Below are 23,086 nucleotides of genomic sequence, written 5' to 3' on the forward strand. Positions count from 1 at the left end.
ATTGGATATTTAAAACTTTTTTTAGAAATAAAAAACTGAAAAGTGGGACGTGCAATATTATTCAGCCCCTTAACTTTCAGTGCAGCAAACTCACTCCAGAAGTTCAGTGAAGTTCTCTAAATGACTGATGATGATAAATAGAACCCACCTGTGTGTAATCAAGTCTCTATATAAATGCTCCTGCTCTGTGATAGTTTGAAGCTCATGAAGACCAAGGAACACACCAGGCAGGTCCGAGATACTGTTGTGGAGAAGTTTAAAGCGGAATTTGGATACAAAAAGATTTCCCAAGCTTTAAACATCTCAAGGAGCACTGTGCAAGCGATCATATTGAAATGGAAGGAGTATCAGACCACTGCAAATCTACCAAGACCCGGCCATCCCTCTAAACGTTCAGCCAAGAGGCCTATGATCACTCTGGATGAACTGCAGAGATCTACAGCTGAGGGGGGAGACTCTGTTCATAGGACAACAATCAGTCATACACTGCACAAATCTGGCCTTTATGGAAGAGTGGCAAGAAGTAAGCCATTTCTCAAAGATATCCATAAAAAGTCTTGTATAAAGTTTGCCAAAAGCCACCTGGGAGACTGATAGAAGCTGATAGAGACATACCCCATGTGAATTGCAGCTGTAGTCGCAGCAAAAGGTGGCGCTACAAAGTGTTAAAGCAAGGAGGCCGAATTATATATGGCACGCCCCACTTTTTTAGTTTTTTTTTTTTTTTTCTCTAAAAAAAAGTTTAAAATATCCAATAAATTTCGTTCCACTTCTCGATTGTGTCCCACTTGTTGTTGATTCTTCCCAAAAAATTACAATTTCATATCTTTATGTTTGAAACCTGAACTGTGGCAAAAGGTTAAAAAGTTCAAGGCGGCTGAATACTTTTGCAAGATCTTTCTGTTCATTTTTATAATTTGTCTCCGCTTTACCCCCATAATAATGATTTATTGACAGGTTCTAAACCATTCACATTTTCTCTTTAGAGTAAGAGGAATATTGAGATCTGTTTTTTGATGATTTATATGATGAAAATAGAATACGTTCCTTTCAAAATTTGAAAGAGATTTGTTTTTCTCTCCCTGGAGCATCCTGCTTCATGTATTTGAGAATTTGAGGATCTGCTCTACGAGCTTACGTTGTCCTCTGGGATGGCCCGCTGAAAAACCATCCACTGGTGGACCTTCTTACTTTAGGTAGATCAACTTGGGGTCTTGTGTCTCTTTCTTTACAGCAAATTTATATCAGCTAAAGATCATGCCCTGGGGACCGTTGCTGTTTGGGAGAAGGAACTCTTAAACTTGGGGATCCGTGTGAATTGGGATGTGGTCTGGAATACCGTATTCATGTTATTAAAAAAATAGAACATCAATTAATTTATTATAAGATTATTCATAAGTTTTACACGACTCCTCTTCGTGCTTTTCAGATGAAACTCAGTGCTCATAAAATTGTAATAGATGTGGTCTTCCACTGCTTGGTACTTTTTTTTTTTTTTTTTTCATTTCTTTTGGGAATGTCCAGTTGTTGTAAAGTTTTGGACTTTTGTAATAGAGTTTATTTCTGAGCTGTTAGATATTAAACTGCGATTATAACCAGCTCTTTTGTTACTATGTGATGAATTTTGATTTCATTTGAAGCTAATACAAAAGAAAGTATTTATTGTGAATCCAATAAATTGTTATTCGTAAAAACTATAGGTCTATAGTCTCAAAAAAATAGAATTATCATTGAAAAGTTACTTTATTTCAGTAACTGAGTTTAAAATGTGAAACTCATATATTATGTAGATGTATTACACACAGAGTGATCCATTTTAAGTGTTTATTTCTTTTATTGTTGATGATTACGGCTCACAGCCATTAAAAAAACAAGAATCAGTGAAAACCCAAAAATCAGCGCAGCAGGAAATTAGAATATTATATAAGACCGATTGGTACTTTTGGCAGTGTGGGCAGTGTGCCAAATCCTGCTGAAAAATGAAATCCACATCTCCATAAAAGTTGTCAGCAGAGGGAAGCATGAAGTGCTGTAAGATTTTCCAGGAAAACACTGACTTTACTGACTTTAGACTTAATAAAACACAGTGGATCAACACCAGCAGATGACATGTCTCTCCAAACCATCACTGATCATCAGTAAATTTTGCATTTTATTTGTAAATCAAGGGAGCAGAGTCTGGAGGAAGAGTGGAGAGAAACACAGTCCAAACTGCTGGAGGTCTAGTGTGAAGTTTCTACCAATCAGTGATGGTTTGGAGAGACATGTCATCTGCTGGTGTTGATCCACTGTGTTTTATTAACAAGTCTAAAGTCAAAGTCTTACAGCACTTCATGTTTCCCTCTGCTGATAACCTTTATGGAGATGTGGATTTCATTTTCCAGCAGGACTTGGCACACTGCCCACACTGCCAAAAGTACCAATTGGTCTTAAAAAATATAAGGTAACTCTTATAAACTTATGTTTTGCAACAGAAGAACCTATTGGTCTTGGTCTTGGTCCTGATGAGAGCCAGTTTCATCATGCCTTTTTTTGACGTAATGCTTGATTGGTGTTTCTCTACTGTTGGCTCATTACATTGTAGAGGATATGCTTTAGGTGGTGCTGCACAGTCTAAACTAAGGTAGGATCACGGGACGTCTCTGCTCTCAGCCTCTCAGCTTCTCCTTCCCCAAAACCACTTTCATCTGTCAGCTTTCTAATGACGTCTGCCCTCAGAGACCGGGCATTCCCCCCCAGGCCTGCTAGGCCCATTACTGGAGCAGGGCGAGTGATAATCAATGGAAAAAGAGGAGTAATGCCCTTAATCTGCTTGGTCACTCAGCATCCTCGTCCTACCTCCCTCAATCAAGAATGCTGTGGTTAATGGAGCGGCATGATACACACACACACACACACACACACACACATACACACAGCGGTGGGTGTGACAGGGTTTCAGGGTTTGACTCTCAGTGGAAAGGAGGGATGCTTATGTTTCTCACTTTTTGAATCCCTGTTTGCTTTGGTGGAAGATACAGCAATATACTGTTCACACATCATCAAGGAAATCGTCCCTTTTTTGTGTTCTTTGTGAAATACTATAGGTCTCTTTGAGTTGTGCATGTATGCTGCATATGAAACTGTTCTTCAACCTTCATTGTCCGCAGCAGCTAAGAAAAGAATAGCCTCAGAAAAACGAGATGATCAGAGAGATGTTGGGTGTCTACGTCAACTCATGAGATCACAGACAGCACTAAAGCCGGGCTGGAGCAGAGCAGACACTGTCTTGTTAGCTAAGGAGGAGATTACAGCTCTGTTTACAGTATCTAGTTAACGTAAACTATATTGTGTAAGTAACTGTAGGTTTAAATCGGATCTCCGGTTGATTCTGCGTTTTACCGAGAATGTACACTAGGGAAGCACTGGTTGACATGGTAGCACAATTCGACAGAACACTGCTCAAAATGGGCGCTGTATGTGTCGGATTTTTTTTTTATTTCGAGCAAACTCTCTCGACTGCAGAATCACATCATTAAGTCTAAGGTACGAGTTTAGTAGCGTTAGTTTAGCTGAAAGAAACGTTATCAACATTTTGTCCTTTGAGATTTAGAGCTGAAATTGACTGTGAGAGGGAGGCAGGTAGGCGTTCTCTGCTGAAGTGCTGTTAGCCAATCACAGGCTCAAGTTATCTATTTCTGCAAAGTTTGTGTTTGCCAACTTATCAACCTATACAAGTCGTCCCCCGAGGTAACACTTTTGGGGCGCTGTTTTAGCGATCCATAGCTCACCTGTCAATTTCGCATCATTTTGGAATCGCTGCTCGAATTACACAAAAGCCATGTACTAATTCTCTTAATTAATCATTGAGTGTGTTTTGGGCGTAGCGTGAAATAAACCAATCAGTGTGCCAGTTGCCATTCCATTTAAGAGCCAGGTGAGCTCTGACTTTGGCACGTTCGTATCTTAACAGTGCAGTGCTTTTGAGCGTCTCAGCAGAGGAACCTGATCTGCGCGTTCACTCCAGCAGCTCATTTATGGGAACAGCAGTATTATTTTATATTATTTATTCTGTTTATTAAGGTGCACACTGTAGTGCGTCTGTGTGTGTGTGTGTGTGTGTGTGTAACGAGCAGGGGTAAACACACGTTGAGGGTGCACGATGTGAACGGCGCTCCTGCATTGCTAAGATAGGATTGGGTGGCTGACTGCTGACTGTTGTCAGGGTTTAAATCAGTCAGTGGCGCACTTGTGTTTCCCTCCATCAAAATAGAAACATCCCAGATATTTACGTTAACACACCTATTTTAACCTCACGCTATTTTAATGTGAATAGACTGTTGACTAGAAGATAGTATAAGCACTTTGAGATTTCTTTGAAATGTAAAGTGCATTATAAATAAAATGTATTATTATTATAATAATATTAATAATAATAATAATGATTATTATTATTATCATTATTATTATTATTATTATTATTATTATTATTATTATTATTATTATTATTATAGCATCAAGCATCGTAATTGTAATCCTACAGCAGCAGTTTTCTTTCTTTATTTTTTTTAAGATATTTTCAATAAGATGCATCTCCCTCTCCTCAGTAGGGAGGACATAAGGTTCCTCTTGACCTGAAAAGAGCTCTTCTCTTTGTTTCTCATCCCTAGAGACTCTTTCTCTCTCTCTTTCTCTCTCTCTCTCTCTCTCTCTCTCTCTCTCTCTCTCTCTCTCTCTCTCTCTCGTTCTCTCACACAGATACACATGCAGACATGTAGAGATATTACAGGAATTATGTAACATCAAAATCAAGAAGTGAGTCCAAAGGGGCAGTCTCTCTAACTTTACTAGACAAAAGTCCCCGACATCTGACCTGTCAGGCAAACTGACATTTTAATATTCATTGTGGGCTGGACTAGTTTTTCTCTATATTCTAAATTATTCCATTTACCTTACCTTAGCTTGATATGCGACTGCTTTGACTTAATGTGTTTTTCCCTTTCCGTTTGTATCCTATAAAAAGCCTGAGCTTTTATTACAACTACAGGCAGAAACGTGATTTATGAATTGCGCAGTTGGAAAAAAAAATCTTAAGTGTGAAAACAAAAACCAGCGACAATGAGCTTCCTTTTTAAACAAGCCCAGAATTGGTCCTTGTGGACGGGGCCTAAAAATATGCTTTGTTAGGCCATTTGTTTGCATAGACAAGTTCAGAATTCCAGACCAATTACAGGCAGTTGAGGCATTCTTTGAACAAACCAGAAGAAAAAAATAATTTGACACATCACTCACCAGTATGAACACAAACGTTTAGACTGGGAATTCATTTATTTACTGTAATCTTAACAGAAAATGAATCTGAGAATAATCGTTTACACTAAAGCACTATCTGGACTATTTTATAGGAGGTTCTTCGTGATTTTGTTCCTGTCCAGAACAACCATGTATGTGTTTTTCTCATATGTCCTCTGAGGAAATTACAGGCTGAATTACCTACTGTTTTTCTGTGCTGAACTCCGTGGTCCTCCCGTAATTTTAGTCCCGTCCGGATCCACATCCTTAACTTTTGTCACCTCGAGTTTAATAAAAAAGCTATTTGTCCACTGCTACGCACCATAATTACACTTTGGGGGCAAGTGTTTCCACGGAGATCCATGTAAAACACAACAGCGAATGGAAATGGAAGAGCTACTGAACCAATTCCTCAGTGAAGGAAATAGAAATTCGCGCCAAACCGAAATAAATATTTACTTAGAATTTGTACCTTATTTTAAGTAATTTGAACTCAAAATAAGCACAATCAAGCAGCAATCAAGTTATTCTGATTCTTGTGTCCAAAAAGAGTGACTTTTTTTGCTTGATTTAGGTGTAACTTCACTCATTTTGAGACTTTGCCATTGCCAAGAGTGACTTTTTTGCTTGATTTAGGTGTAACTTCACTCATTTTGAGACTTTGCCATTGCTTTTTGTAAGAAATCTTACTAAGAAATTTTTGCTTACCCCATTGGCCGTTTTTTTTTTTTTTGCCCTCTCCGACTCTTTGGCCCGTTTCTGACACCTAGCTTTCAAATTTTGAATCTCACATTATAAAAACCTGCTTAACAGTGGGCCAACTTTCATTCTATTTCTAAAATACGTCGCGGGCCGCTCAAAAAAAGAAAACGGGCCGCAAATGGCCCGCAGGCCGTAGTTTGGACACCCTTGATCTAAAGCAAAGCAATTTCAGACCATGCTGTGGTTTCCAGTGCTTTACACACAGCATTTAGCAAATGTAGATTTCATCACATGGTCAACACCATTATAGTCCATTATAATGCTTCATTTGCGGTCAGTAGAAAAGGTGACTGGTGTGCATTTCAGTATCAGATGACGATAATAAAATATATTGAGAATGAGATGCAATCAAATACAGCTGCTGAAGGTGGTCCCCAGCTCCCCCCCCCCCCCCCCCCCCCCAAAGCGATGGATGAGTTCAGTGTAGGAAGGTATTTTTAGGTCAAGTCTACAGACACGTCTCTCTCTCTATCTCTCTTTCTCTCTCTTCATCTCTCCCCATTCAGCTCAATGAACTCTGCGAGAACCTTGCGAGACGAACACATCGCGCCGACGTGGGGGTTGCCATAGCGATGATCAATGTGGGTCAGCGTGTGTGCGTGCGTGTGATGTGTTGATGTGTGGCGGCGCGTGGGAGTGTTGTCAACCTCGCACTTCTGCTCAACGTCGGGCGCTTGTGAGCTCTCGCGTCTGATTGGCTGACGGAGCTGCTGGTTTTTATTAATGGCACAAGGCAGTCGGCAGGCAGAAAACTAGCCCCACTGTCCTTTAATTACACCAAGGCCTACACACACACACACACACACACACACACACAGACAGACAAAAAAAAAACACACATGGATGTCCTCAGTTGTCATGACATAATAAATGTCGGTATGAACCATGTTAGTCTTAGAACTGGCTCTGTACCAGACTTCTGTACTAGTGGGAAAGAAAAGTATGGGTTAAAACTCTATTTAAAATTTTATTAGTTTGTCATTGTTTGTTTTTTATATTTATGTGGGTTAATGTACAAAACACCCTTCTTACTGATCTTCGCATGCTCATTTTCCAACCTTTTTTTTTTTGTATCAAACTATACTGCTGGCATCCCTGGGATTTTTTTTTACAGAAAATAAAGTATTTCTTGCAGAAATACTTTTTTTTGCAAAAATACACAAAAAAGTACAGAAGAAAAAAGCCAAAATTGATATACTTTCACGAAAAACTCCAAAAATAGGCTTCTTACACCCCTCAACTTGAATTTCGGGCCACTCTTCTTTTGCAAACTGTTCCAGTTCTTTCATATTAGCAAATTCACAAATTTAACATCTCTCCCACATTAAATTTACTCTTTCGTTCACGTCCAGGGAGGTTAGGACCAGTGCCATGGGTTGTAAACTTCTTGATTTCTTAATTATGTTGTGTGCATCGTGGAAAAATAAGGAACACCAACATCTCTGGAGATGGACTTGTAACCTTGTCAATATTTTTCCAAAGTTTTGGTTCTCAAAACCCTTTGTGAACAGTTATACATAGACACATAATACAAAGACTGAGTGAACCTCTCTCCTTTATCTTATTTTTCAGACTATAAGTCATACTTAAAATCCTTTAAAAAAAAATCGAGCGTATGCCTTATAATCTGGCGCTCCTTATGTATGAATTCTACCAGTCAGGTATTAAGGAGCAGTACAGCCACTCTGCTGGGCTGTACTGTACAGCTTTATAAGGGTGAGTTTTCACCAGCACTAAGGCTGGGTGCAGCAGCATTAGCCGCTGACCGCAGCATTAGCTCTTTTGCCATTCAGAGGAGAGTATATTGGACGGTAGTCTGCGTGTTTGCCGTGTTAAAACAAGCTATGAAGGACGAAATACTAGCTAAGAGTATGTCCCGCTAGTGCTGCAGTTAGCGGTTAATGCTAATGGTGCTGCACTAAGCCTTGGTGTTGGAGAAACTTCTCTGAAAACTCAGTTAGACAAAATATTGGAAATGTAAGCTTACTATAAATAAGTGCTTTACTCTAGAACTTAAATTGTTCTTTAAACACCACACTCAACTTGAGTACACTCAAGTAAAGTATTATAAGTATTTCACTCTTAAAATTTTACTTAAAATCCTTCAATTTTACCAGTCAGGTAAAGGAGTAAAGCCACTTCTCTGAGGTACAGTGTTATACAGGAGTTTCAGATTAGATCTCCAGCTCTGAAACTCGAGACTGGAAGAGTATTAGCTCTAGCCGCTAATTATGCTAAGCGCTAACTCCTTCGCCATTCAGAGATGAGTATTATCGGCCTGTGGTGTGCTGCAAAGCCTGGCTAGCACTGCTGGAGCAGCATTAGCGTTACCCACTAACTGCTCCTTATGTATGAAAACAGATCTTCTTTGATAGACATCCATTTGTTACCTTTGGATCATCATCTTATTTTGATAAAAAAAATGTTTTTATAGAGAAAGCTCAAACTTTTGCCAGCCACGGTATGTAAGCTCTAACCTGAGAGAGAAAGCTGCTTGCGCTTTTGCGAGAGCTTCTACTTCATGACTGCAGCGTCCGTGCTTATAAAAGAAGCTGATCGAGTTTCCATTACGGAGAATGAGGAGTGACAGGTTAGAACTCGGAAAAAGGAAAACAAGCCAGCTGAATCACGCAGTGTGAGGAAAGAGGGATACTAAGAAATGAAAAACACGGTATAAACAGAAGCGTGACATGATTTAAGCATGCTTTCGCAACGGAGTGCTTTTCTGTACTGAGTACTAAAACACACTAATCTCAGAGTTCTGCTGCTTGAGGGATAAGGATTTTATATATATATATATATTTTTTTTACGAGAACATGTCTGTGTTTGTGGTTTATAGTTCCATGTAAAGTAGTTAGCCGAATTAGTTTTGTGACAAAAACAAGCTGTTTTTAAAAAAGCTCATTCTTTACGACCCTGTTTCTGAGTTTTTATGTTTTTAATCTGCTTTCCTATTTAATTTAATAAAAAATGTGATACTCACTAATGCAGCTGCCTTTATTTAACCCCAATCACAGCTGCGCTAATGCTGTCGATGTGTGTTTTAGCATTGTGGCTCTATCCCTGTTGAGGCTGGCTTTTAGCAGCAGGGCTATCCTGTATGAGCCTTGCTGTTAGCCTTATGGCTAACGTACTTTAGCACTGCAGCTACTGTGTCTGTTAGTACCGTATTTTTTGCACTGTAAGGCACACCCGATTATAAGGCGGACTATCAATTAATGTCTATTTTCTGGTCTATTTTTCATACATAAAGTGCAGCGGATTATTAGGATTATTTCTACTACTAGTAGTAGAAACAGGGGTGTTGACAAGTTTTCCTTCTAATTCAGCTGGTCTTGGCTAAGCTAAATAAACAAAACTGTAATTCCTTTCTAATCAAACGAGTGCTGGATGTTAATCTACACAGATTTCTCTCCTGAAAGCTGTGTATTTCCGTTTATTTACAGTAAGCTTAGGTTTCCAGATTTCCTCTAAAGCTGGAGCATTAGCGTTAGCGGCTAGCCTCTAGCGGTTAGCAGCTAATGTCACATGACAGAGTTAAACTGAGGAACCCTGAGTGTTCCGGTAAGCCAGGGCAATATTAGCTAGCGGTTCTTCCCACGTAGCTTGTTTTAACATGGTAAACACTCAGGCTACAGTCTGATAGGCTCACCTCCGAACCACAAAAGAGCTGGCTCTGCGGTTAGCCGCTAATGCTAATACTGCTCCACCCACCGTCAGTGCTGGAGAAACTTTATTAAAACTCCTGTATAATGCTAAACATCAGCGGAGTAGATTTACTGCTCCTTACAACCCGACTGGTAGATGTTATCAAAGGCATGTTCACCGGATTATTAGGCAGACTGTAGATATTTGGGGGAAAATTAAAGGATTTTAAGTGTGCCTTATAGTGCGAAAAATACAGTAAACTAATAACTATATGCGAAAAAGGATGTTTATTTGTGCGTTGATGTATTTTGCACACATATACTCTCATTGTTTAAGTGTTGCTGCACAGTAGAACAGTGCACCACCACTCCAGAGTCTTCACGACCTTAACTTGATGCTCCCTATTCCTGCTAGCAACATTTTCTTAATTATATCAGGAAAACTGAGGAAATGAAACATTATTATTAGTAGTCCTGTTAATACAATATGCTATTATGTTTTTTTTTTAATGATTTAATTATTGTAAAGTTTAATGAACAAGAGAGAAAGGCTATTCATTTATGTAATTATTGAACTTATCTTTATTGATTTAGAAAGAAAAGGTCAAATGCTCTTCATAAAAGGTATTTCTTTTAATATTCTATTGTGTAAGTGCTGTAAAAATAATTATTGTACTACTGTATTACTGTAACAGAAGTGTTTTTGTTTACACTGAAGACGACAGCAAAAGAGATGTCAACAGTACGCTCAGCTCCTTCCATCATTTATGAACACATTAAATACTCATGTTGTTGCTTCCCCAAGAACACCAGTGAGTGACCCAGCCGGCTGACTTTTAGTCATCACACACATCGCATGACTGTCTGTCAACAGTGGTGGTGATCATTTCCCACAAAACAAGCCAGAGAGATAAGTCATTAAAGTGATAGTTTGGCCAAAAAAACAACTATATTATTTACACACACTGAGCTCAAATCTAGGTGCTCAGTCAAGCTAGCACCAGTTAGCATAAGGTTTAGATCATGCCTCATGTGGTCAGCCTGGTGATATTTTTCTCTTCAAATACCTGTTTGCTGCTTTGTAATTGCATTTTAGTAGCTGCTCTCTTAATCAGATGAATTTGTCTGGCAGAAACCTTCCTCATTTTGCCCTATTTAAGATCCTTTGTCTTTCCCATATTGCTTGAAACCTGTGGCCTGCATGATAATGTAGAACAATGCATTTTGAAACAAAATTTGTTTAATAAAATTGGATTTATACTTAAGGGGTCATGACTTGAAATTTTACTGACTGTCATTTGCTTTGACCATTTAGGAAATTTTGAGAAAAATATCACTTGCATAATAATTTGGAACACAGTGTATATGCCACACACTGCATCAACTCGCAGGTTTGCGTGGCACAGTGCTAGAAAGAAAGCCTCTTCTGAAGTTGATGCACAAAAAAAGCCTACAAACAGTTAGTGGAATTACTTGAACCATGTCCTTTGGTATAACAAGACCAAGATTGACAAACTTGTCCTTTGGCTCAGACGGTGTCCAACATATGTGGCGGCGTCCTGGTGAGGAGTACCAAGGCAACTTGCTTACAGTCAAGCATGGTGGCGGTAGCATCACAGTTTGGGGCTTTACAAGTGCTTCCGGCACTGGGGAGCTGAATTCCCTATCCCCGATCCCCTACCTCCAGGAAGTGGGTTGGATAGCAGTTTTCCAACATAATGATGACCCTAAACACAGCTTTTATGTACTGAGGAAGCTGAAGATAAAGGTATTTGACTGGCCAAGCATGTGTTCAGATCTTAAACCCTTTTGAACATCTGTGGAGCATCCTTAAATGGTGGAGGGGTGTCTTTAACATTCATGCATTATAGAGGAGTAAGAGGAAGAGGATTCTAGTGGGAACCTGTGAAGCTCTAGTGAAGCTCTAGTGAAATAATAGTGGATTGACACTTTTGTGTACAATTTGACAATATATTTTACTTTTGTTGCCAAAGCTTTAGACACATGTGGCTGTGTGTTAAGTTATTTTGAGGGTTCAGAAAATGTCCAGTTATACAAGCTTTACAAAATATTAAAAATAAAATATGAATGTGTATTTCACTTTTGTCCCATCTTACATCCAGTGCAAAATGCGCCATGACGTTCGTTGCTATCTTACACCCCGTCAACTGTCTATTTTTACGCCTCAGGAATAAATCTACACCAATGGGTGTGGTGGTCTGGAATTGCGGTGTGTTCAGGTAAATATCTGGCGTGTTTCTATTTTGGCTACAGGGAATACAGGTGCGCCACTGATTGATTTAGAACGTCTCCTGGAAACAATCAAATCTGTCAGCCAATCACGTGCCGTGTTAGAGATCTGGGGAGGCGGGATGTAATCCGAAACTGCCAGTAAATGGTTCCTGAAAGATGGAGAGATGGAAAGTAACTTTTTTTTTCCTTTTTTTTATATAAATACAGCATAATATATATCTTTCCCTCAGGAGTAGAGAATACATAAATGAACACCTTCTTTTCTGCAAAATAAGTTATAAAATTAGTTTCCAGTCCTTTGGAGAAAGAAAGGAATATCCCGAAGCAGATCACTATCATAACTCACCAGTGAAAGAGAGCAGTTTATATAATTTTACATGGCGAATCTAAACACCTTATAGCAAAATATAGAGCTGCAAAAACACTTAATTCCTATAAATATTTCATTTTATGGATCTAAAAAAAAAAATCAATGCTTATATATATATATATATATATATATATATATATATATATATATATATATATTTTTTTTTTTTTTTTTTTTTTAAGGCTTCTAAGAAATATTAATTTAGAAAATTGCCTTTGAATTATTTGATATTGGAGTGAAAAGGCCTAACATATGGGTATGTTATTTTAGGCGGAAATTGGTAAAATTAGGCTTAAAATTAGTTCTCAATTGACCAGCGCACTTTAGGTCACTAAAATAGGGCCCGTAATATAATAAATTGCAGCTTCAGCATTCAGACCAACATCAAACCTGTTGAACGCCTCTGAAAGAAAGAGAGAGAGAGAGAGAGAAAGAGAGAGAGAGAGAGAAAGAGAGAGAGAGAAAGAGAGAGAGAGAGACGTAAGACGTAATCGTCTGAATCCGCGTACGAATTTGAAACCGCTGGTCTTCTTGCCGTGTGTTTAGATTTAGACGGGGAGTGAAAGCTCTTGGCTGCCGTGGCTGTTCTGGATTCAGTTTTAAGCGCTACATCCCTCTTTATGATTTGTTTATGGAGTAGAACCAACGTTCATCTGTCATCTCCTCGGTGCGATCTATCATCCGGGTGAAAACGAGCCTTTAAATATAGCAGAGGTTTGGAACGCCGCGCGGCTTCCTAAACCCTTATTGGACGCAGGGATTCAGTCCTAATGCGGCGGAGAGGGGAGAGGAACGCTGTGATTTGCACTAATGGCAGTGGTGGAGCGGTGCGCAGTGCTGGAACACTGCCTGTGCTGAAGTAAAGTGTTGTTTATGTGTGTTTGTGTGTGTGTGTGTGTGTGTGTGTGTGTGTGTGTGTGTGCCAGTGGAACACTTCTGAGGAAATAATGAATGACTAATAATGAATAAGAACGCTTTGTGTTTATACAGCACCAGTCCAAATTTGGACACACCTTCTTATTCAATGTGTTTTATTTCTTTTTATGATTTTTTTTTTCTTTTTGCATTGGAAATTAAATATTAAAGATATTAAAGCTACACAGGAACACATGTGGAATTTTTTTCGTGAATAAAAAGTGTGGTAACACTTCCTATGAACTCTGTATTCATAATGCCTTATGAATGCATTCATAATTCCTTATATGACATGCATAATACCTTATATTGACTGTAATAAGTTTGTATAATAACTTTATAAAGAAAGGGCTTATAATGCCTTATAATATCTGTTCATAAGCATATTGTACAATGTAGTGTTGTAAGGCACAGATCTGGTATATGTTGGTATAATGCGTTATAATATGCAGCTATGAGCCATAAGTGTGTAACACATTATAAAGCCTTATATACAGTCATTACTGACTTTAAGTGAAGTATGTTTTCAATTGCCTTTTCAGTTGCCTACAGTAAGGCATAATAACATTTACTTCATGCTTAAAACACACTTAACTTACACTTAAGCCAGTAAAGAGCACTCATAATGCTCTATAAGACATATGAGGCATAATAAAATTGACTTCCCGTTTTAAAAAAGCATATAAAAAACTCACTTCACTTAAAGTCAGTAATGACTGTATATAAGGCTTTATAATGTGTTTTTTAAAAGCTTAATTTGAGAAATCATAGCTGCATGTTATAATGCATTATACCAAAAATATACCAAATATGTGTTATAGTCCATCACAACACTACATTGTACAATGTACTTATGAACATATATTATAAGGCATTTTAAGCACATTTCTTTATAAACCCTTATACTTTTAGTTTATTATGTACTTATGAGCTATTCTACAGGCTTACTACAGACATCATAAGGTATAATGCATGTCATATAGTGCATTATGAATGCATTTATAATGCATTATGAAATCAGATTCTAAAGATTATCTTTATATTCTTCTAAGTAGCAGATTTAGCTTTGAGGACAGACCTGCACACTCTTGGTATTTTAATCTCAGTGTCTTCATGAGGGAGAGTCTCCTGGAATAGTTTTCTCAGCGTCTTGAAGGAGTTTCTGGAGGTGCTGAACAATAGTTGCTCCAGCTCATCTTAAATTACATTACATTACATTACATTTGGCAGACGCTTTTGTCCAAAGTTAACAATAACTATACAAATAAATTCAGTTCAGCATTAAAAGTTCTCTTAAAGCTACAGTATTAACATATTTTAAAGGGCTATAGTTGCTGCTCTTGAAGTTTTTGTGCACCTGACATCCAGAGTTTTATGAAGTTTTATCACTTTTGCTGAATATATGATTCTGTACCCAGAACCCATTCTGGGCTCGTCTGGGGAACAAGAGGAACTTTATTTTTTTTCTGAGCTGTTGTGAATAATTGCTGTTTGCTGTTGTTTCTCATACAACGAAGAACAGCAGCAGGAGCTCCTCAGATAAAGTGTGGTGTTTTCATTTCTCTCCAGGTAGGACAGAGTAACACAAGCGTTGTCTGGGTTTTAGTCGGTCAGTGGTGCACTTTTATTTTCCGAAGCTAAGATAGAAACATGTCATATATTTGCCTGAACACACTTCACTTCCAGACAGACCGCCGTGCCCATCAGTGTAGCTTTATTCCTAAACTCTAACGCTATTTTAAAGGGCAATAGTTACTGCTCTTGAAGCTTTTTTGCATCTCGTATTCAGAGTTTTTTGGAGTTTGCGCTGTATAAATCATTTCTGTACCCAAAGAGTTTCTGTTCACGACCGTGGGACAAGAGCTGTTGTGAATAATTGCTGTTTGCTGTTGTTTTTCTGTTCTGTTTTACTTGGATAAAAAAAACACTCATACAATGAAGAACAGCAGCAGGAGAGCAGGAGCTCCTCAGAAAAAGTGTGGCGTTTTCATTTCTCTCCAGGTAGGACAGAGTGAGACAAGCGTTGGTTGTCAGGGTTTTAATCAGTCAGTGGCGCACCTTTATTTTCCGACGCTAAGTTAGAAACACACCAGATGTTTACCTGAACAGACCTCACTTCCAGACAAACCGCCACACACATCAGTGTAGCTTTTTTTTTGTAAACTCTGATGCTATTTTTTTATCAGCAAAAGTATAAATTGGGCTTTAAGTGTTAAATTAAATCCAGCTTCTGTTTGCAGTCCGACATCAGGTTTCAGTACGGAGGCCTCGTAGTAAATGCTTTAACCCCACCTCTACCTTTTTGCTTTATACAGCAGTGCAGTGTTACTGTTTTGCAGCTTGAGTTTTCAGCTTTGTTTTTGTTATTCTCTTGAGCTGCAGCACATAAGTATCTCTTTTATGCGTATCTCTGCTTCTCGTCCTTGTGAGAATAGTTTTGACACATTCTTGGCTTTTTTCTCCCCCCGATATGTTTCTTTTAAGAAGTGCCTGAAGCACAAAACCACTCCAATTAATTCAGTGCCGCTCTGCTTTTCGGAACTGGGAGTCTGTGAAAACGGTTTGCTGTGAAAGTGCTGATGCGGCTGTTTTAGCCATTCAGCCTCATTACTGTATTATTTTACACCATTACACCGCCACGGAGATTCACTCCTGTGCCGTTCAGTTCAATTATCTCTGCTCGATTTCCAAGAATACGCTGCTTCTACTTTCCCACGTCGAAGGTTTGGACTTGGTCACTGAGCTTTTTCCACATCATCTGCACCTCAGTTTTAGAACACTGCATACGTTCCACACAGAAATGTAGAGGAGATATTATATGGAAGTGCTCTGTCTGGAATCGTGTAGTAAACTTGTTAAAAAGTAAAAAGTGTTAAACAAACCAAAAACAGGGCTGCCACTATGATCAGGAAATTGCTGGTTCGAATCCCAGTGATGCAGCTTGCCATCAGCTGTTGGGAGCCCTGAGAGAGTGCACAATTAGCCTTCTTCTCTCTGGGTGGTTATATGGTGCTCTTACCTCACATCTGTCCTAGGATGATGTTGATCAGTACAAGGCATCTGTGAGCTGATGTATCGGAATCGAGTCACTGCGCTTTACTCCGAGTGCACTGTGATGCTGCTCGGCAATGCTGCATCAGCAGCAGTTTGAAAAAAGAGGCGGTGGCTGACTTCACATGTATCGGAGGAGGCATGTGCTAGTCTTCACCCTTCTGGTGTTGTAGCATCACCAGTGTACATCACCAGTGTATATACAGCTGATTAACAGCTGAATGGGTGGGACAATTGGCCTAGCTAAACTGGGCCTAGCTGGGAGAAAATGGGAAAAAAACAAACAAAAAAACAAATAAATAATAATAAAAAAAAAACTCAGTGAAGCATTTAGGTGGTTAGGTGGATCTTGGTGCTGTTAACATCTGACTCTGAGCCTGGTAACTCTGTTGAACATAACCTGTGCAACAGAGGTAACTCTTGGTCTTCCTTTACTGGAGCGGTCCTGATGAGAGCCAGTTTCATCATGACGCTTTTGATTAAGTTTTTTTATATATATATATATACTGAGATGAGTAGTTTTTGCCATAATCTGGATTAGAACATTACTCAAATAGGGCTATTCACTGTATAACAACTCTACCTCTTCACAACATTACAACTGATGCTCTCAAACACATGAATAATTATTGAATCAGCCAGTTAAAGTTGCAGTTTATTTATGTATTGAAAGCACTATTGGCTGTCTGTGGGGAATCTTTGGCTGAAGCCGTTGCATCATGGGTGATGTGTTTTTTCCCTTGCAGGCCTTTGACTCAGGAAGAGCTCGCCCAGCGCCGGGAGTTGGCCAGACAGAGACATGCGGAGAGGCAAGCGACCAGTCAGATCGCGGAAGACCCTGACTCAGCCAGCGCCGGGGGCGCCCAGACAGCGACCCCCACCAACAACACCAACACAGGCAAGGAGCACGCTGTGTGTGTGTGGAAGCACAGAGGCCTCTACATATACTAGTGCAGATCAAAAATGTTGTATATCATTGAAAAGTTACTTTATTTCAGTAATTCAGTTTAAAATGTGAATATGTTACACACAGAGTGATATATTTTAGGTGATTTTTTCTTTTATTGTTAATGATTGTAGCTTACAGCCGATAAAAAACAAATAAATCAGCATCTCAGAAAAAATGTGTTTTCCCCCAAAGTCTTACAGCGCTTCATGTTACCCTCTGCTACTGACAACTTTTATGAAGATGCAGATTTCATTTTCCAGCAGGACTTGGCACACTGCCCACACTGCCCACAAGTACCAATTGGTCTTAAATAATAGAATATTCAAATTTTCTGAGACACTGATTTTTGGCATTTTTTTCAATTGGCTGTAAACCATGATCATCAACAATAAAATAGATAAACACTTAAAATAGATCACACTGTTTAATACATCTATATAATATATGAGTTTCACATTTTGAACTGAATTATTACTGAAATAAAGTAACTTTTATTAATGATATTGTAATTTTAGAGATGCACAAGTAAATCACAATAAATACTGTGTATTGTAACACAAATACACAATATTTCATCTGAACATGGTTGATGCTTATTTCTCACTCTGTTGTAAAACAGCCCTTTTCCCATTGTTTCGTTTTGACTTGTGTATTCTACTAATATGCACAATGCTTACAATGATGTCCTTTTTATTTGTAAAATTGCAATTTGTTTAATTAATGTTTTGCAATTAAATTGTATTGAGCATAGGGAAAAAAAAGAATGCTATGAATTAATAATGCAATTTTAACACTTTTTATGAGCTATTCTACTTAGTTTGACCTTTTGACCTATTTGTGGTTATTGCAGATTGAGGTCCAACTGCAAAATTAGACAAATCAAAATACAAATGAGGCAAATGTCATTATTTATTATCAGCTGCACAAAATAATGCAATTAACTGTGGTTGTTTATTTTACTATGCGTATACAGCCCTAATTGAATCATTTACACTCATCAATTAATTAATTAATATTTTTTTTTATATAAATGGTCTTGTCCCTTGTGTGTGTGGGCGTGTGCGCAGATGCCGATGCACTGTGTGCACAAACGGAAGCTCTATCAGTGAAGCCCGCAGAGGAAGAGGAGGAGAAGAAGGAGCACTTCATCGCATTCGCTCGTGTCTACAGCGGCGTGGTCCGCAGGGGTCAGAGGGTGTTTGTGCTTGGCCCCAAATACGACCCTGCGCTCACCCTCAGAACGGTAAGATCCTGTGACCCATTATTCTTCTTGCGCATATGATGATTTAAAGAAATTCGAGGCTAATGGAGATCACTTAGCTTGATGACATAAGCTTTAACTGGTCATCCACTCTGAGCACTGTAAGCATTTCAGCAGGGGATTTATCGACGCTGTGATGTCATTGTTTCTGTCCCTGTCACGTGAAAGCCTTTTATCTCCATTCTTGCCATTAGAGATTAGTTTTTGACTGTGAGACATAATGTAAAATCTGGATATCTCTACATTCTACAAATACTCCAAAATATATTTTTAATCATATTGTTTCATTAAAAGTTTAAACTGTTATTCCTTCCCTTGTTAAAGTTTCTATTTTGGAGATAAGAAGTTATTTTTATTCATTTAATATATATATATAGTGTTTAACCTGTTAGCGGTGAGGCCCCTGTTTTTTAGCCTTCTAACAGTTAGCTTGCTAGCAGTAAGCTCTATTGCAGTAAGCACCCTGGGTTTCAGCCTTCTAAAGGTTAGCCTTTTAGCAGTTATTCTCCAAGTGGTTAGCCTTTTAGCGGTTAGCGCTCCGACTTTAGCCTTCTAGCAGTTAGCCTGTTAGTAGTTAGTGCTCTGACATTTAACTTTCTAGTGCTAAGCCCTCTGTTTTTTCGGCTAGCGGTTAGCCTGTTAGTGGCTAGTGGTTAGCTTGTTAGTGGTTAGCCTGTTAGTGGCTAGTGGTTAGCTTGTTAGTGGTTAGCCTGTTAGTGGCTAGTGGTTAGCTTGTTAGCGGTTTGCCTGTTATTTAACGTTAACTAAAACTTTAAAACTTCACTCTCTCAGAAACAAGTTTTTTATCAGCTTTGGTCAGGTTAGTTAGTGAGAACCAGCTATAGTGAAGTTAGCTTAGAGATTATAGTAGAGGCAAGTCTAGCAAATGAGTTTTAGAACCAATACCACAGAAAAAAAAACGCAAATTACTGTGCTCAGTAGAAAACAGTCATTAGCATTAGCTGCTAACCACTATTTCCTTGTTCAGAGGGGAGTATTTTCTGCCTATAGCCTGCTCCTAACCCCGGCTAGCATAGAGCAGCATTAGCATTACCCACTAACCACGCTCTCTATTTCCCCATACAGAGGGTGGAGGATTTTCTGCCTGTAGCCTGCTCCTAATCCCGTCTAGCACTGCTGGAGCGGTTAGCCGCTAATGCTAATGCTAATACTCCAGCTTTAGTGCTGGAGAAATTCAGTAAGCTAAGCTTTATGTAAAAAAAAAAAAAAAAAGACCACCAAATAAACAGTTTTCAGGAGAGAAATCTGTGTAGATTAATATCCAGCGCTCGTTTGACTTTAAAAGAAAGTATTTTTCATTACAGCTGTTTACTTATCTTAGCTTAGCTTAACTTAGTTTGCTACCCCCCCCCAAACCACCACCCAGTGGAGAGACCTGCTAAATTAGAAGTTCCTTATAGTGTCTATTAAAATGCTCTTTATAATCCAGTGCGCCTAATGTATGAAAATAGACCAAAAAATAGACGTTCATTGATAGTGCGCCTTATACAGTTTTAAAACAATTTGTAAGGAAAAAATAAACAAGCAATACAATTGTGCATGTAGCGCACAAGTATACTGGTAATAACAGAATTTATTAGTCCATATTGTGCAACCCCACCCAGGTTTCAGAGACAGATGGCAGTTCAGATAGGAAATAATATCATCTGCTGATGTTTAGCCGAGTTTACCTTCCTCACACTGTCTCGCCTGGTGTTCCTCCTGTATCCTGACCCCACACACACACACACACACACTCACACGCCACACACACACACACACACACACACGCACGCACACCACACACAGCTGCTCTTCTCTGCTCATTAATACAACACTCATAAAACCTTCTGCTTTGGTATTCTGAAGTAATCCAGCGTAAAAGCCCAAGGGTTGCTCTGAGACTGAGGCAAAGTCGAATTGCAGTGTGTGAGTGTGTGTGTGTGTGTGTGTGTGTGTGTGTGGTAGATTAAAGAGAAAAGGTTACTTGGGAACAGGATGAAGACACTGCTGTGCACTGATCTGAGACCAGCTGTTACTGTATGCCAGTACTCTTCAAACGTCAAAAAAGAAAAAAAAAATATATATATACATATATAAAATGATATAATCCAACTTGCAAAATGCAAAACTTGAAAAATCTGAAAATAAAGAAAATATTTTTTTTTTTTTTCATTTTTCCTGAAAATTCAATTGTGAGGGGCAGATATAAAAATCTAAATTTGGAAAAATGGATGATTAAAATGTGTTTCTTGTACACTGCACTACATTAAAAAAAGTAAAATTATGAGTTTTTACATCCAATTTTCTATTTTCGCATTTAGCCTATAACGGTCAGAAAAAACGTAATTAATAATCGTTAGACTGACCAATATCCCGCAGCAATTTTTTACCATTCATTATTAAAGCAGCTTTACACTTCACAAATATTTGTTTTGGACTTTCTTGCTGTATTTGCATTCTTTCTCCTACTCCAGACAGCTCTGACCAATCAGAAGAGACATTATGCTTTTGGGGTGCATTTTAGGGCATGATGCATTTAAGGTTTGTGCCTGTGTGAAAACAAACCAAACCTATGTTGGAAATGCTCCAAGAAAACTAAGGAAAGGAAACAAACTACAGCAGGTGTGAAAACGCCCTTAATGAGTGGGGTTTTGTTTATCTTGTCTTTTTGAGGGAGGTTTGAGTTATGGAACTTCTTCAATTTTAATTTCTTTTAATTTGACTTTCTCATGCAAATGGATTATATTCTATATTCTTTCTTCTCAATAAACAACTGCATACAAAGAAGTTTATTGTTTTGATGAGAAACAAAATAAATACACTTTTATCATGTCAGTCTGTGATGAAAATGTTGTGATGTTCTAGAAATCTCATCAAATGTCATTAAAACACCACCTTTCTTAATTTGATGTTACTTTTAATAGGCAGGCATGTTGCCAAGTGCTAACATGACTTGATCTCTGTGTGGGTGGACATGTCTGTGCATCAAGACATCAGCAGTTGTTTTGTTTTTATAGAACTGTGTTACTTTGTTTCTGCTGTTCATAAACATGTGTGATTCTATATACGGCACTGTAATTGAATATTTTTTATATAATTTGATATAATGTGAAGCCAATCACTAGCTCTTTTCGAACTGCTGCTGATGTAGCATTGTCGAGTATCATGCACATTAGGAGGAAAGCGCAGCGGCTCGTTTCCGATACAACGGGATTTGAACCAGCGATCTCCTGATCATAGTGGCAGCGCCTTAGCCTGCAATACCACCCGAAGCCTATAATTTATTATTTGATCATTTAGAATTAAGTTTACTACTAAAAAGATTACTGCTCCGCCTCCGACACTGGTTTTGTGCTCCTTCTCATTGGTATTGGCTCTAATCCCTTTCCTGTTCCTATTCCTCTTCCAGCTTCCTGAAGGATGTTCAGCAGATGACACTGTGCCCTCCGTGCCCCACCTGGCCTGCTGTACGTTGGAGCATCTCTACATGCTGATGGGTCGTGAACTAGAAGAGCTAGAGGAGGTTCCTGCTGGTAATGTTTTAGGTAAGTGAAAAAAAAAATAATCCCCCCAGAAGGTGTCTGGTTTTATTCTCTTCCATGTCGATTGGAGAACTCCTTTGGGCTTCAGGCAGTTATTGGTTCTAAATCAACACCTTGCTTTGTTTTGAGAATTTCTCTTTGGTGCAGTTTTTATCTCTTGGTTTTAATCTCGTGACTGTTTTTGAGATATTCCTTCATTGGGATTTGTTCTAATCACCACTTTTTTTTTAAAAAAAACATCCTTATGACTGCTGTTCGGTTTTAAACCAATGAATAGTAATGGTTCCAATCGCCACCACGTTTATTTTAAATCTACTCTCAATGTTATCGGTTCTGAACACCCCTTTATCTCTTTTGAGACACCATCTTGCTTGTTTTGAGACCCACACATGCAATTTGATGTTTGTGTTGAGACCTTAATGTTGTTGGTTTTAATCACCGACTTGTTTGTTTTAAGACCTCAATCTTACAGTCATTGGTTCAGCTTGCTAACTTATTTGTTTGGAGTTTGGTTCTAATCACTTACTTGTTTTGAGACCTCCTTCTGAATGGTATTGGTTCTGACCACATCATTGATTGTTTTGAGAGCTGTCCCTAAGTGATATGGGTTCTAATTGCCACCTTATATGGTTTGAGACTCTCCTATATCCCCAGATGGGATTGGTTCTAATCATCATAAAGTTTTTTGAGCCCCCTGACTAGTATGACAAATATTGGTTCTAATCAAGGCTTTGTTTCTTTTGAGACCTCATCTTGCTTGTTTTGAGACCCATACATCATACAGAATGTGAGAACTCTTCCTGAAAGGTATTGATTCTGACCACCTCACTGATTGTTTTAAGAACTCTCCCTGAGTGTTGTGGGTTCTAATTTCTCTTTGTCTTTTGAGACCCCCAACTAATAGTAGTAGTATTGGTTCTGATCACTATCTTGTTTGTTTTGGGCCCTTCCTCTGACTGGTTCTATTGGTTCTAATCACTGCTTTATTTCTTTTGAGATCCCATCTTGCTTGTTTTGAGACCCATACATCAATGAGAGAATGTGAGAACTCTTCCTAAATA

At 38.6% G+C, this 23,086-nt stretch overlaps 1 protein-coding gene across 1 annotated transcript in view; it reads left to right on the plus strand.

Annotated features, from left to right (window-relative positions):
* Nucleotides 1-23,086, plus strand: part of efl1 (elongation factor like GTPase 1) — a 146,257-nt gene that overhangs the window by 29,338 nt on the left and 93,833 nt on the right. Inside the window, exons 13-15 of the mRNA XM_022669519.2 lie at nucleotides 17,017-17,168; nucleotides 18,287-18,462; nucleotides 21,893-22,028. Of these exons, the coding sequence (XP_022525240.2) occupies nucleotides 17,017-17,168; nucleotides 18,287-18,462; nucleotides 21,893-22,028 (464 nt within the window). The remainder of the gene's footprint in view (nucleotides 1-17,016; nucleotides 17,169-18,286; nucleotides 18,463-21,892; nucleotides 22,029-23,086) is intronic.

This window comes from Astyanax mexicanus, chromosome 16 (genome assembly GCF_023375975.1).
Source record: "Astyanax mexicanus isolate ESR-SI-001 chromosome 16, AstMex3_surface, whole genome shotgun sequence".
Classification (NCBI taxonomy): domain Eukaryota; kingdom Metazoa; phylum Chordata; class Actinopteri; order Characiformes; family Acestrorhamphidae; genus Astyanax; species Astyanax mexicanus.